This window comes from Pristiophorus japonicus, chromosome 23 (assembly GCF_044704955.1).
Source record: "Pristiophorus japonicus isolate sPriJap1 chromosome 23, sPriJap1.hap1, whole genome shotgun sequence".
NCBI classification, from domain to species: Eukaryota; Metazoa; Chordata; class Chondrichthyes; family Pristiophoridae; genus Pristiophorus; species Pristiophorus japonicus.
The window spans coordinates 7,431,321-7,446,235 of NC_091999.1; the positions used below are offsets into that span (position 1 = coordinate 7,431,321).

The 14,915-nt window shown below is 54.1% G+C and overlaps 1 protein-coding gene across 1 annotated transcript; it reads left to right on the forward strand.

Moving 5' to 3' along the window:
• Window positions 1-3,821: 3,821 nt before the first annotated feature.
• Window positions 3,822-14,419, forward strand: LOC139235293 (beta-1,3-galactosyltransferase 9-like). Its single transcript, XM_070866435.1, has 2 exons — window positions 3,822-4,113; window positions 13,148-14,419. Exon 2 carries the CDS (start codon window positions 13,286-13,288, stop codon window positions 14,411-14,413), a length of 1,128 nt encoding a protein of 375 aa, XP_070722536.1. The 5' UTR covers window positions 3,822-4,113; window positions 13,148-13,285; the 3' UTR covers window positions 14,414-14,419.
• The last annotated feature ends 496 nt before the right edge of the window (window positions 14,420-14,915 follow it).

Here is a 14,915-nt window from a genome sequence, read left to right on the forward strand (position 1 = left end):
CTGCGAGGAGGATGCTAGGAGGCTGCAGGGTGACTTGGACAGGTTAGGTGAGTGGGCAAATGCATGGCAGATGCAGTATAATGTGGATAAATGTGAGGTTATCCACTTTGGTGGTAAAAACAGAAAGGCAGAATATTATCTGAATGTGACAGATTAGTAAAAGGAGAGATGAAAAGAGACCTGGGTGTCATGGTACATCAGTCATTGAAAGTTGGCATGCAGGTACAGCAGGCGGTGAAGAAGGCAAATGGGTATGTTGGCCTTCATAGATAGGGGATTTGAGTATAGGAGCAGGGATGTCTTACTGCAGCTGTACAGGGCCTTGGTGAGGCCTCACCTGGAATATTGTGTTCAGTTTTGGTCTCCTAATCTGAGGAAGGACATTCTTGCTGTTGAGGGAGTGCAGCGAAGGTTCACCAGACTGATTCCCGGGATGGCAGGACTGACATATGAAGAAAGACTGGATCGACTGGGCCTGTATTCAGTGGAATTTAGAAAAATGAGAGGGGATCTCATAGAAACATATAAAATTCTGACGGGACTGGACAGGTTAGATGCAGGAAGAATGTTCCCGATGTTGGGGAAGTCCAGAACCAGGGGTCACAGTCTAAGGATAAGGGGTAAGCCATTTAGGACCGAGATGAGGAGAAACTTTTTCACCTAGACAATTGTGAACCTGTGGAATTCTCTACCACAGATAGTTGTTGAGGCCAATTCACTAAATATATTCAAAAGGGAGTTAGATGTGGCCCTCACAGCTAAAGGAATCAGAGGATATGGAGAGAAGGCAGGAATGGGGTACTGAAGTTGCATGATCAGCCATGATCATATTGAATGGTGGTGCAGGCTCGAAGGGCCGAATAGTCTGCTCCTGCACCTATTTTCTATGTTTCTGTGTTTCCATGTCTTATGAAGAAAGGTTGAGCAGGTTGGCCCTATACTCATTGGAGTTTAGAAGACTGAGGTGATCTTATTGAGAGAGACACAGAGAGAGACAGAGAGGGGGACAGAGAGGGAGACAGAGAGAGGGAAACAGAGAGAGGGACAGAGAGAGGAAGAGAGACCGAGACAGAGAGAGAGATAGACAGAGATAGACAGAGAGAGAGAGAGAGAGAGAGAGAGAGACAGAGAGAGATAGACAAAGAGAGAGAGACAGAGAGAGAGAAAGACAGAGAGCGAGAGAGACACAGAGAGAGACAGAGAGAGAGAGAGCGAGAGAGACACAGAGAGACAGAGAGAGACAGAGAGGGGGACAGAGAGGGGGACAGAGAGAGGGACAGAGAGAGAGAAACAGAGAGAGGAAGAGAGAGTGAGACAGAGAGAGAGAGAGCGGGAGAGACACAGAGAGACAGAGAGGGACAGAGAGGGAGACAGAGAGGGGGACAGAGAGAGGGAAACAGAGAGAGGGACAGAGAGAGGGAGAGAGAGCGAGACAGAGAGAGAGACAGAGAGAGAGAGAGAGAGAGAGAGAGACAGAGAGAGAGATAGACAAAGAGAGAGAGACAGAGAGAGAGAAAGACAGAGAGAGGGACAGAGAGAGGGAGACAGAGAGAGGGACAGAGAGAGGAAGAGAGAGCGAGACAGAGAGAGAGAGAGAGAGAGAGAGACAGAGAGAGAGATAGAGAGGGAGACAGAGGGGGACAGAGAGAGAGAGACAGTGAGAGAGAGAGAGAGAGAGACAGACAGATTGGAAGCGAGAGAGAAAGACTCTTTCTATGTTGCTCTCTCTCATTCTCTGTCTCTCTCTCTCTCTCTGTCTCTCTGTCTGTTTCTCTCAGTCTCGCTGTCTCTCTGTTTCATTCTCTATGAAGAATAGTTGAGCAGGTTGGGCCTCTATTCATTGGAATTCAGAAGAATGAGAGGCGATCTTATCGAAACGTATAAGATTATGAGGGGGCTCGACAAGGTGGATGCAGAGAGGATGTTTCCACTGATGGGGGAGACTAGAACTAGGGGGCATGGTCTTAAAATAAGGGGCCGCCCATTTAAAACTGAGATGAGGAGGAATTTCTTCTCTCAGCGGGTTGTAAATCTGTGGAATTCTCTGCCCCAGAGAGCTAACTGTCTGTCCCACCTGTGACAGAGACTGTAATTCCCGTTCAATCACCGAAGGGCTCATTTTAAGAGCGGAAGCAAGTCTTCCTCGATTCCGAGGGACTGCCTTTGATGATGATTAGGAACTCCTACTTACAGAGTTCCCATTATTATGAATGAGAATACTTTACCTTGATTGGGTGTCCAAGCCTACGTGACTCCAGGTCTACGTCCGTTCAGCAGTGAACGTGCTCCAATGCCCTGCAGGAGAGGCCAAAAACCACAATTACTGGTGGCCGCCCGAGCAAAAGGTTGGCGCGCATCTTTTCTCGTCTTCTCAGGCGAGCGACCATGGGAAGCCCAGAACCGGGATTTCAGGCCCAATACTTTGTCTGCGCTCTAACCAATGTTTTATAAAGGTACAGCATAACTTCCTTGCTTTTGCACTCTGTGTCTCTATTAATAAAGAACATAAGAACATAAGAAATAGGAACATAAATAGAAACATAGAAAATAGGAGCAGGAGTCGGCCATTCGGCCCCTCGAGCCTGCTCCGCCATTTAATAAGATCATGGCTGATCCGATCATGGACTCAGCTCCACTTCCCTGCCCGTCCCCTTATTCCCTTATCATTTTAGAAACAGTCTATCTCTGTCTTAAATTTATTCAATGTCCCGGCTTCCACAGCTCTCTGGGGGGGGGGGAGTGATGTTGTGTATCTGTAAAGCATGCACTCCCATGTTCCGCCACCAGGGAGCTCATCCCCTGAAGTCCCAAGGGATCCCAGCATCCCTTGGGAGCACTGTATATAAGCCGGCCCCTATGGCTGTTCCTCACTCTGGAGTGTCTTATTGAAGAATGAGGTTACTGTTACTTTAACCTCCCTGTCTGCAGTCTCATCTGTGTTCGGAACACAATAACCTCAATAGCAAGAATGTCCTTCCTCAGATTAGGAGACTAAAACTGCACACAATATTCCAGGTGTGGTCTCACCAAGGTCCAAGTGTCAGCAATGCATGGAGAAGGGGGAAGGGGCACTGGATAACAGCAATGCAGAGAGAGAGGGGAGAATGCATTGTATCACAGCAATGCAGAGAGAGGGGAGAGTGCATTCTATCACAGCAATGCAGAGAGAGAGGGGAGGGTGCATTGTATCACAGCAATGCAGAGAGAGAGGAGAGGGTGCATTGTATCACAGCAATGCAGAGAGGGGAAGGGAGGGGGGATTGTGTCTGAGCAATGCAGAGAGAGAGGGGAGGGTACATTGTATCACAGCAATGCAGAGAGAGGGGGGAGGGTGCATTGTATCACAGCAATGCAGAGAGAGGGGGGAGGGTGCATTGTATCACAGCAATGCAGAGAGAGAGGGGAGGGTGCATTGTATCACAGCAATGCAGAGAGAGGGGGGAGGGTGCATTGTATCACAGCAATGCAGAGAGAGAGGGGAGGGTGCATTGTATCACAGCAATGCAGAGAGAGGGGAGGGAGGGGGGATTGTGTCTGAGCAATGCAGAGAGAGGGGGGAGGGTGCATTGTATCACCGCAATGCAGAGAGGGGAGAGTGCATTGTATCACAGCAATGCAGAGAGGGGAAGGGAGGGTACATTGTATCACAGCAATGCAGAGAGGGGAAGGGAGGGGGGATTGTGTCTGAGCAATGCAGAGAGAGAGGAGAGGGAGCATTGTATCACAGCAATGCAGAGAGAGGGGAGGGAGGGGGGGATTGTGTCTGAGCAATGTAGAGAGAGGGGAGGGTGCATTGTATCACAGCAATGCAGAGGGAGAGAGGGGAGGGTGCATTGTGTATTCTGGGCTGGGACATTGCAGCCCGATCAGATGACAGGTTTGGGCAGTGTTGCAAAGCCCCGGCTCCTGGCTGTGAAGCGGGACACAGACGCTGCCGAGTGTCGGGGAGCTGCGAGAGCCGCTGCACAGAGCCCGAGGCACAGAGGCTGCTGCCCGCCTGCTACACACCGCACACCCCTCAGTACAGCCCACAGCCCACAGACTCCGTGATCCCAGCGCAATGCGGCCCGCTACAGCACTGCCGGCACAGGCTTCTGTGACATAGAGCGCCAGGTGAGGCTGTGTGTGTGTCTGTCCCTGTGTGTGTCCCTGTGTGTATGTGTGTGTCTGTCCCTGTGTGTGTGTCTGTCCCTGTGTGTGTGTGTCTGTCCCTGTGTGTGTGTGTGTCCCTGTGTGTATCCCTGTGTGTGTGTGTGTGTGTCTGTCCCTGTGTGTGTGTGTGTGTGTCTGTCCCTGTGTGTGTGTGTGTGTCTGTCCCTGTGTGCGTGTGTGTGTGTGTGTCTGTCCCTGTGTGTGTGTGTCTGTCCCTGTGTGCGTGTGTGTGTGTGTGTGTGTGTCTGTCCCTGTGTGTGTGTGTCTGTCCCTGTGTGTGTGTGTGTGTGTGTGTCTGTCCCTGTGTGTGTGTGTGTGTGCATGTCCCTGTGTGTGTGTGTGCGCCTGTCCCTGTGTGCCTGTCCCTGTGTGTGTGTGTGTGTGTGTGCCTGTCCCTGTGTGTGTGTGTGCCTGTCCCTGTGTGTGTGTGTGTGTGTGCCTGTCCCTGTGTGTGTGTACCTGTCCCTGTGTGTGTGTGTGTGCCTGTCCCTGTGTGTGTGTGTGTGTGTGATGTGTCCCTGTGTGTGTGTCTGTCTGTCCCTGTGTGTGTGTGTGCCTGTCCCTGTGTGTCTGGCCCTGTGTGTATGTGCGTGCCTGTCCCTGTGTGTGTGTCCCTGTGTGTGTGTGTCCCTGTGTGTGTGTGTGTGTGTGTGTCCCTGTGTGTTTGTGTGTGTGTCTGTCCCTGTGTGTGTGTGTGTGTCTGTCCCTCTGTGTGTGTGTGTGTCCCTGTGTGTGTGTGTCCCTGTGTGTGTGTATGTGTGTGTGTCTGTCCCTGTGTGTGTGTGTGTGTCTCCCTGTGTGTGTGTCTGTCCCTGTGTGTGTGTGCCTGTCCCTGTGTGTCTCCCTGTGTGTGTGTCTGTCCCTGTATGTGTGTCCCTGTGTCTGTCCCTGTGTGTGTGTGTCCCTGTCTGTCCCTGTGTGTGTGAGTGCCCCTGTGTGTGTGTGTCTGTCCCTGTCTGTGTGTGAGTGCCCCTGTGTGTGTGTGTGTGAGTGTGAGAGAGTGTCTGTGAGTGTGTGTCCGAGTGTGTGTGTGTGATGGTGTGTGAGTGTCTCTGAGTGTGAGTGTGTGTGTGTCTCTGAGTGTGTGTGAGTGGGTGTGTGTGAATGCGTGTGTGCCTGTACCTGTGTGTGTGTTTGTGTGTGAAACTGTGTGTGTGTGTGTGTCTGTCTGTCCCTGTGTGTGTGTGAGACTGTGTGTGTGTGTGTGTCTGTCCCTGTGTGTGTGTGAGACTGTGTGTGTCTGTCCCTGTGCGTGTGTGTGTGTGTATGTGAGAGAGAGTGTGTCTGTGTGTGAGTGTGAGAGAGTATCTGTGTGTGTGTGTGCATGTGTGAGTGATTGTGTGAGTTTGTGTGTGTGTGTGAGAGTGTGTGTGTCTGTCCCTGTGTGTCTGAGTGTGAGTGTGTGTGTGAGTATGTTTGTGTGTCTGAGTGTGTGAGAGTGTGTGTGTGCGTGTCTCTGAGTGTGTGTGTGTGCGTGTGTGAGAGAGCGTGTGTGTGTGTCTGTGAGTGAGTGTGTGTGTGTGAGTGTAAGCGTGTGTCTGTGAGTGTGATGGTGTGTGAGTGTCTCTGAGTGTGTGTGTGCGTGTGTGAGAGAGTGTGTGTGTGTGTCTGTGAGTGAGTGTGTGTGTGTGTGTGTGTGTCTGTGAGTGTGTGTCCGAGTGTGTGTGTGTGTGAGTGTGTGTGTGTGTGATGGTGTGAGTGTCTCTGAGTGTGAGTGTGTGTGTGTCTGTGTGTGTGTGAGTGGGTGAGAGTGGGTGTGTGAGACTGTGTGTGTGTGATTGTCTGAGTGTGTGTCTGAATGTGTGTGTGTGTCTGAGTGTGTGTGAGAGTTGTGTCCCTGTGTGTGTGTGTGTGTGTGTGTGTGTCTCTGTGTCTGCCTGTGTGTACCTGTGCAGTATGTTTCTGTCTGTCAATGTCTCTGAGTGTGTGTATGTCTCTGTGATTCTGTGTGTATGTGTCTCTCTGTGATTCCTAATTGAAAACACAATTCTTGCAGCTCAATGTCCTGCACCTCTATATTGATATTTCTATTATACACACACCCAGGGCACTTATCGCAGCCTTGGTGGGTTGCTGGAGTTATTGAGCGGGCTGTGGGAGCTATCGTTGAGCATTTTTATGGTAGGATTCTCAGAATTTGGGTGCATTCCACTTTGCAGTGGCCCCTCTCCCTGTCGCTGTTGGCAAGCTCTGCTCTTTGTGTCACAAAGAAGCGAATGCCTCTGTGGTCAGGAGATGCCCTGTTGCATTGAGAGTGCCCCGCAAGAGGGGCATCTGGGATTTGGGTCGGACGGGTCATTAGAGGGAAGGCCCCAGAGCCAGTGAGCAAAGGGTTCACTGCTCACGACAGAGATCGCAGGAGGCTCGTATCTGACACATCCAGTGAACAGCTGCAGTGCCCAGTAAGATGTCAAACAAGATTGCAAGTGCTTGCAAAACCCAGCAGAATCAAACAACAGGAAATATAGCTGCACAGAAATAGACAAGCAGGAAACAACAGTTGGTGTAAATAGGCGCTGGCCTTTAATATCCCATCCAGTCTAATCTCATTCTCCCCCTCACTCCCCGTAACCTTTAATATCCCACCCAGTCTAATCCCACACTCCCCCTCCCCCATTTAATATCCCACCCAGTCTAATCCCACACTCCCCTCACTCCATACCCTTTAATATCCCACCCAGTCTAATCCCACACTCCCCCTCCCCCCTTTAATATCCCACTCAGTCTAATCCCACACTCCCCCTCCCCCATTTAATATCCCACCCAGTCTAATCCCACACTCCCCCTCCCCCCTTTAATATCCCACCCAGTCTAATCCCACTCTCCCCCTTCACTCCCCGTACCCTTTAATATCCCACCCAGTCTAATCCCACTCTCCCCCTCACTCCCCGTACCCTTTAATATCCCATCCAGTCTAATCCCATTCTCCCCCTCACTCCCCGTACCCTTTAATATCCCACCCAGTCTAATCCCACACTCCCCCTCCCCCCTTTAATACCCCACCCAGTCTAATCCCACTCTCCCCCTCACTCCCCCTTTAATATCCCACCCAGTCTAATCTCACTCTCCCCCCTCACTCCCCGTACCCTTTAATATCCCACCCAGTCTAATCCCACTCTCCCCATCACTCCCCCTTTAATACCCCACCCAGTCTAATCCCACTCTCCCCCTCACTCCCCCCTTTAATATCCCACCCAGTCTAATCCCACTCTCCCCCTCACTCCCCCCTTTAATATCCCACCCAGTCTAATCCCACTCTCCCCTCACTCCCCGTACCCTTTAATATCCCACCCAGTCTAATCCCACTCTCCCCTCACTCCCCCCCTTTAATATCCCACCCAGTCTAATCCCACTCTCCCCCTCACTCCCCCCTTTAATATCCCACCCAGTCTAATCCCACTCTCCCCCTCACTCCCCCCTTTAATATCCCACCCAGTCGAATCCCACTCTCCCCCTCACTCCCCGTACCCTTTAATATCCCACCCAGTCTAATCCCACTCTCCCCCTCACTCCCCGTACCCTTTAATATCCCACCCAGTCTAATCCCACTCTCCCCCTCACTCCCCGTACCCTTTAATATCCCACCCAGTCTAATCCCACTCTCCCCATCACTCCCCCTTTAATATCCCACCCAGTCTAATCTCACTCTCCCCTTTAATATCCCACTCAGTCTAATCCCACTCTCCCCCTCACTCCCCGTACCCTTTAATATCCCACCCAGTCTAATCCCACTCTCCCCATCACTCCCCCTTTAATACCCCACCCAGTCTAATCCCACTCTCCCCCTCACTCCCCCCTTTAATATACCACCCAGTCTAATCCCACTCTCCCCCTCACTCCCCCCTTTAATATCCCACCCAGTCTAATCCCACTCACCCCCTCACTCCCCGTACCCTTTAATATCCCACCCAGTCTAATCCCACTCTCCCCCTCACTCCTTCCTTTAATATCCCACCCAGTCTAATCCCACTCTCCCCCTCACTCCCCGTACCCTTTAATATCCCACCCAGTCTAATCCGACTCACCCCTCACTCCCCATACCCTTTAATATCCCACCCAGTCTAATCCCACTCTCCCCCTCACTCCCCGTACCCTTTAATATCCCACCCAGTCTAATCCCACTATACCCCTCACTCCCCCCTTTAATATCCCACCCAGTCTAATCCCACTCTCCCCTCACTCCCCGTACCCTTTAATATCCCACCCAGTCTAATCCCACTCTCCCCTCACTCCCCCCCTTTAATATCCCACCCAGTCTAATCCCACTCTCCCCCTCACTCCCCCCTTTAATATCCCACCCAGTCTAATCCCACTCTCCCCCTCACTCCCCCCTTTAATATCCCACCCAGTCGAATCCCACTCTCCCCCTCACTCCCCGTACCCTTTAATATCCCACCCAGTCTAATCCCACTCTCCCCCTCACTCCCCGTACCCTTTAATATCCCACCCAGTCTAATCCCACTCTCCCCCTCACTCCCCATACCCTTTAATATCCCACCCAGTCTAATCCCACTCTCCCCATCACTCCCCCTTTAATATCCCACCCAGTCTAATCTCACTCTCCCCTTTAATATCCCACTCAGTCTAATCCCACTCTCCCCCTCACTCCCCGTACCCTTTAATATCCCACCCAGTCTAATCCGACTCACCCCTCACTCCCCATACCCTTTAATATCCCACCCAGTCTAATCCCACTCTCCCCCTCACTGCCCCCTTTAATATCCCACCCAGTCTAATCCCACTCTCTCCTTCATTCCCCGTACCCTTTAATATCCCACCCAGTCTAATCCCACTCTCCCCCTCACTCCCCGTACCCTTTAATATCCCACCCAGTCTAATCCCACTCTCCCCCTCACTCCCCGTACCCTTTAATATCCCACCCAGTCTAATCCCACTCTCCCCCTCACTCCCCTCTTTAATATCCCACCCAGTCTAATCCCACTCTCCCCCTCACTCCCCCCTTTAATATCCCACCCAGTCTAATCCCACTCTCCCCCTCACTCCCCGTACCCTTTAATATCCCACCCTGTCTAATCCCACTCTCCCCCACACACCCCCCTTTAATATCCCACCCAGTCTAATCCCAGTCTCCCCTCACTCTCCCCCTTTAATATAGAAACATAGAAACATAGAAAATAGGTGCAGGAGTAGGCCATTCGGCCCTTCTAGCCTGCACCGCCATTCAATGAGTTCATGGCTGAACATGCAACTTCAGTATCCCATTCCTGCTTTCTCACCATACCCCTTGATTCCCCTAGTAGTAAGGACTTCATCTAACTCCTTTTTGAATATATTTAGTGAATTGGCCTCAACAACTTTCTGTGGTAGAGAATTCCACAGGTTCACCACTCTCTGGGTGAAGAAATTCCTCCTCATCTCGGTCCTAAATGGCTTCCCCCTTATCCTTAGACTGTGTCCCCTGGTTCTGGACTTCCCCAACATTGGGAACATTCTTCCTGCATCTAACCTGTCTAACCCCGTCAGAATTTTAAACGTTTCTATGAGGTCCCCTCTCATTCTTCTGAACTCCAGTGAATACAAGCCCAGTTGATCCAGTCTTTCTTGATAGGTCAGTCCCGCCATCCTGGGAATCAGTCTGGTGAACCTTCGCTGCACTCCCTCAATAGCAAGAATGTCCTTCCTCAGGTTAGGAGACCAAAACTGTACACAATACTCCAGGTGTGGCCTCACCAAGGCCCTGTACAATTGTAGCAACACCTCCCTGCCCTTGTACTCAAATCCCCTCGCTATGAAGGCCAACATGCCATTTGCTTTCTTAACCGCCTGCTGTACCTGCATGCCAACTTTCAATGACTGATGTACCATGACACCCAGGTCTCTTTGCACCTCCCCTTTTCCTAATCTGTCACCATTCAGATAATAATCTGTCTCTCTGTTTTTACCACCAAAGTGGATAACCTCACATTTATCCACATTATACTTCATCTGCCATGCATTTGCCCACTCACCTAACCTATCCAAGTCACTCTGCAGCCTCATAGCATCCTCCTCGCAGCTCACACTGCCACCCAACTTAGTGTCATCCGCAAATTTGGAGATACTACATTTAATCCCCTCGTCTAAATCATTAATGTACAGTGTAAACAGCTGGGGCCCCAGCACAGAACCTTGCGGTACCCCACTAGTCACTGCCTGCCATTCTGAAAAGTCCCCATTTACTCCTACTCTTTGCTTCCTGTCTGACAACCAGTTCTCAATCCATGTCAGCACACTCCCCATCCCCCCTTTAATATCCCACCCAGTCTAATCCCACACTCCCCCTCCCCCCTTTAATATCCCACCCAGTCTAATCCCACACTCCCCCTCCCCCCTTTAATATCCCACCCAGTCTAATCCCACTCTCCCCTCACTCCATACCCTTTAATATCCCACCCAGTCAAATCCCATTCTCCCCCCTCACTCCCCCCCTTTAATATCCCACCCAGTCTAATCCCACACTCCCCCTCACTTCCCCCTTTAATATCCCACCAAGTCTAATCCCACTCTCCTCCTCACTCCCCGTACCCTTTAATATCCCACCCAGTCTAATCCCACTCTCCCCCTCACTCCCCCCTTTAATATCCCACCCAGTCTAATCCCATTCTCTCCCTCACTCCCCGTAACCTTTAATATCCCACCCAGTCTAATCCCACTCTCCCCCTCACTCCCCCCTTTAATATCCCACCTAGTCTAATCCCATTCTCCCCCTCACTCCCCGTAACCTTTAATATCCCACCCAGTCTAATCCCACACTCCCCCTCCCCCCTTTAATATCCCACCCAGTCTAATCCCACTCTCCCCCTCACTCCCCCCTTTAATATCCCACCCAGTCTAATCCCACTCTCCCCTCACTCCCCGTACCCTTTAATATCCCACCCAGTCTAATCCCACTCTCCCCATCACTCCCCCTTTAATATCCCACCCAGTCTAATCCCACTCTCCCCCTCACTCCCCCCTTTAATATCCCACCCAGTCTAATCCCACTCTCCTCTCACTCCCCCCTTTAATATCCCACCCAGTCTAATCCCACTCTCCCCCCCACTCCCCGTACCCTTTAATATCCCACCCAGTCTAATCCCATTCTCCCCCTCACTCCCCGTAACCTTTAATATCCCACCCAGTCTAATCCCACACTCCCCCTCACTCCCCCTTTAATATCCCACCCAGTCTAATCCCACTCTCCCCCCTCACTCCCCGTACCCTTTAATATCCCACCCAGTCTAATCCCACTCTCCCCCTCACTCCCCGTACCCTTTAATATCCCACCCAGTCTAATCCCACTCTCCCCTCACTCCCCGTACTCTTTAATATCCCACCCAGTCTAATCCCACTCTCCCCCTCACTCCCCCCTTTAATATCCCACCCAGTCTAATCCCACTCTCCCCCTCACTCCCCGTACCCTTTAATATCCCACCCAGTCTAATCCCACTCTTCCCCACACACCCCCCTTTAATATCCCACCCAGTCTAATCCCAGTCTCCCCTCACTCCCCCCCTTTAATATCCCACCCAGTCTAATCCCACTCTCCCCCTCACTCCCCGTACCCTTTAATATCCCACCCAGTCTAATCCCACTCTCCCCTCACTCCCCATACCCTTTAATATCCCAGCCAGTCTAATCCCACTATCCCCCTCACTCCCCGCACCTTATAATATCCCACCCACTCTATTCCCACTCTCCTCCTTAATCTCTGTAAATATTGAATAGGGGAACGTGATTAGCTTGGGGATTGCTACAGGGCTATGAGGAGAGAGCGGGGCAGTGGGATTAGTTTGGGATTTATGAAGGGCTATGGGAGAGAGAGCGGGGCAGTGGGATTTGTTTGGGATTGATGAAGGACTATGGGAGAGAGAGCGGGGCAGTGGGATTAGTTTGGGGTTGATGAAGGGCTATGGGAGAGAGAGTAGGGCAGTGGGATTAGTTTGGGGATTGATACAGGGCTATGGGGAGAGAGCGGGGCAGTGGGATTAGTTTGGGACTGATACAGGGCTATGTGGAGAGAGCGGGGCAGTGGGATTAGTTTGGGGATTGATACAGGGCTATGGGGAGAGAGCGGGGCAGTGGGATTAGTTTGGGGACTGATACAGGGCTATGTGGAGAGAGCGGGGCAGTGAGATTAGTTTGGGGATTGATACAGGGCTATGGGGAGAGAGCGGGACAGTGGGATTAGTTTGGGATTGATACAGGGCAGTACTGACGGAGCACCGCACTGTCGGAGGGGCAGTTCTGAGGGAGCGCCGCACTGTCGGAGGGGCAGTACTGAGGGAGCGCCGCACTGTCGGAGAGGCAGTACTGAGGGAGCGCCGCACTGTCGGAGGGGCGGTACTGAGGGAGCGCCGCACTGTCGGAGGGGCAGTACTGAGGGAGCGCCGCACTGTCGGAGGGGCAGTACTGAGGGAGCGCCGCACTGTCGGAGGGGCAGTACTGAGGGAGCGCCGCACTGTCTGAGGGGCAGTACTGAGGGAGCGCCGCACTGTCGGAGGGGCAGTACTGAGGGAGCGCCGCACTGTCGGAGGGGCGGTACTGAGGGAGCGCCGCACTGTCGGAGGGGCAGTACTGAGGGAGCGCCGCACTGTCGGAGGGGCAGTACTGAGGGAGCGCCGCACTGTCGGAGGGGCAGTACTGAGGGAGTGCCGCACTGTCGGAGGTGCCGTCTTTCAGATGAGACGTCAAACCGAGGCCCCGTCAGGCGGATGTAAAAGATCCCACGGCCACTATTGGAAGAAGAGCAGGGGAGTTATCCCCTGGTGTCCTGGGACCAATATTTATCCCTTGACCAACATAAAAATACAGCTGGCCTGGGTCATTATCACATTGCTGTTTGTGGGAGCTTGCTGTGCGCAAATTGGCGCAAATAGTGTTTCCCACAATACAACAGCGATCACACTCCAAAAAATAAGCACTTAATTGGCTGTAAAGCGCTTTGGGACGTGGGAGGATGAAAAGGCGCTATCTAAATGCAAGTCTTTTGACGCTTGTGTTTGTGTTTGTGCAGGAGACGCTCGGTGTATCCCGGGGAAAGACTGCTTGCCGGCCGGACGTTTGCCGATTGCCGTTGTACGCCTGCCCCTTGCACCCCCCTCCCCCTCGCCCACTCCCCACCCACCTCCCCACCCCCACCCCGCCGGGCACCATGCAGCGGCCCCCGGGTAAACGCTGCATGTCACGGTGCCGGCCCAAGCTGATGGCGCTGGGGGCGGGCGTGGTGTTGGTGGCGACGGTGCTGTGCGCGGGCCCGGTCGAGGAGTGGGCTTTGAGCCCCTCGGCCGGGCGGCCCCTCTCCGCCGACGCCGGCCGGCTCCGGCGGGCCGCCGCCGCGTTGGACGGGGGCTCCCTGCGGGCCGAGGCCCCCCGCCTCTACCGTCTGGCCAACTCCGGGGCCTGCCAGGAGGTGGGGGAGGGCGGCGGAGGAGCAGGAGGAGGAGGAGGCGGCGGCGGAGCGGTCTTCCTGCTGGGCTTCGTGACCAGCAAGCCCTCGCACTCCGAGAGCCGGGCGGCCATCCGGGAGAGCTGGGGCTCGGTGACCTCGGTGAGGGGCCGGCGGGTGAAGACCCTCTTCGCCCTGGGCCTGCCCGAGTCGGAGGAGGAGCAGCGGGCGGTGGCCCGGGAGGCGGAGCGACACCGGGACGTGGTGCAGGGCCTGTTCGCCGACACCTACCTCAACCTGACCCTCAAGACCATCATGGCCACCCGCTGGTTCGTGACCTACTGCCCCTCGGCCGAGTTCCTGCTCAAGGTGGACGACGACGTGTTCTTGAACTACCGCAACTTGGTGGGCCGGCTGGCGGGGCTGGGGGCGGGGCCGGAGGACCTGTACTTGGGCAGAGTCCATCGCAACGTGCCGGTGGACCGGGACCCCGCCAGCCTGTACTACACGCCCCGCTGGGCCTTCCTGGAGGACACCTACCCCAACTACTGCAGCGGCACCTCCTACGTGCTGTCCCGCCAGGCGGCCCGCAAGGTGTACGTGGCTGCCCTGTCGCTGCCCCTGCTCAGCATCGAGGACGTGTTCGTGGGGCTGTGCGCCCACAGGGTGGGGGTGCAGCCCACCCACACGGCCGACATGTCGGGCGGCCCCCGCTTCTGGCCGGGCCGCTGCTGCTACAAGTCCATCCTCTCGTCCCACCACCTGGGCCCCCAGGAGCTGCGGGCCGCCTGGGGCCAGGTGGACGATGGCCGGGACTGCTCGGCCCTCGGCCGGCTGGCCGGTATCTTCGTCTGCAAGCTGCTCAACCTGGTGGATCAGGTGCGGGCCCTGTAGCCCAGAGGGGGGGTCGGGGGGAGGGAGGGAAGGAGGGGAGTGAGGGAGAGAAGGAAGGAGGGGGTGGAGTGAGCGAGGGAAGAAGGGAGGGAGGGAGGGAGGGAGTGAGTGAGGGAAGGAGTGAGTGAGGGAGGGATAGAGGGAGGTAGGGATGGAGTGAGGGAGGGAGGGAGTGAATGAGGGAAGGTGAGGGAGGGATAGAGGGATGGAGTGAGGGAGGGAGTGAAGTAGTGAGTGAGGGAGGGATAGAGGGAGGGAAGGAGTGAGTGAGGGAGTGAGGGAAGGAGTGAGTGAGGGAGGGATAGAGGGAGGGATGGAGTGAGGGAGGGAAGGAGGGGAGTGAGGGAGAGAAGGAAGGAGGGGGTGGAGTGAGCGAGGGAAGGAGGGAGGGAGGGAGGGAAGGAGTGAGTGAGGGAAGGAGTGAGTGAGGGAGGGATAGAGGGAGGTAGGGATGGAGTGAGGGAGGGAGGAAGTGAAGGAGGGAAGGTGAGGGAGGGATAGA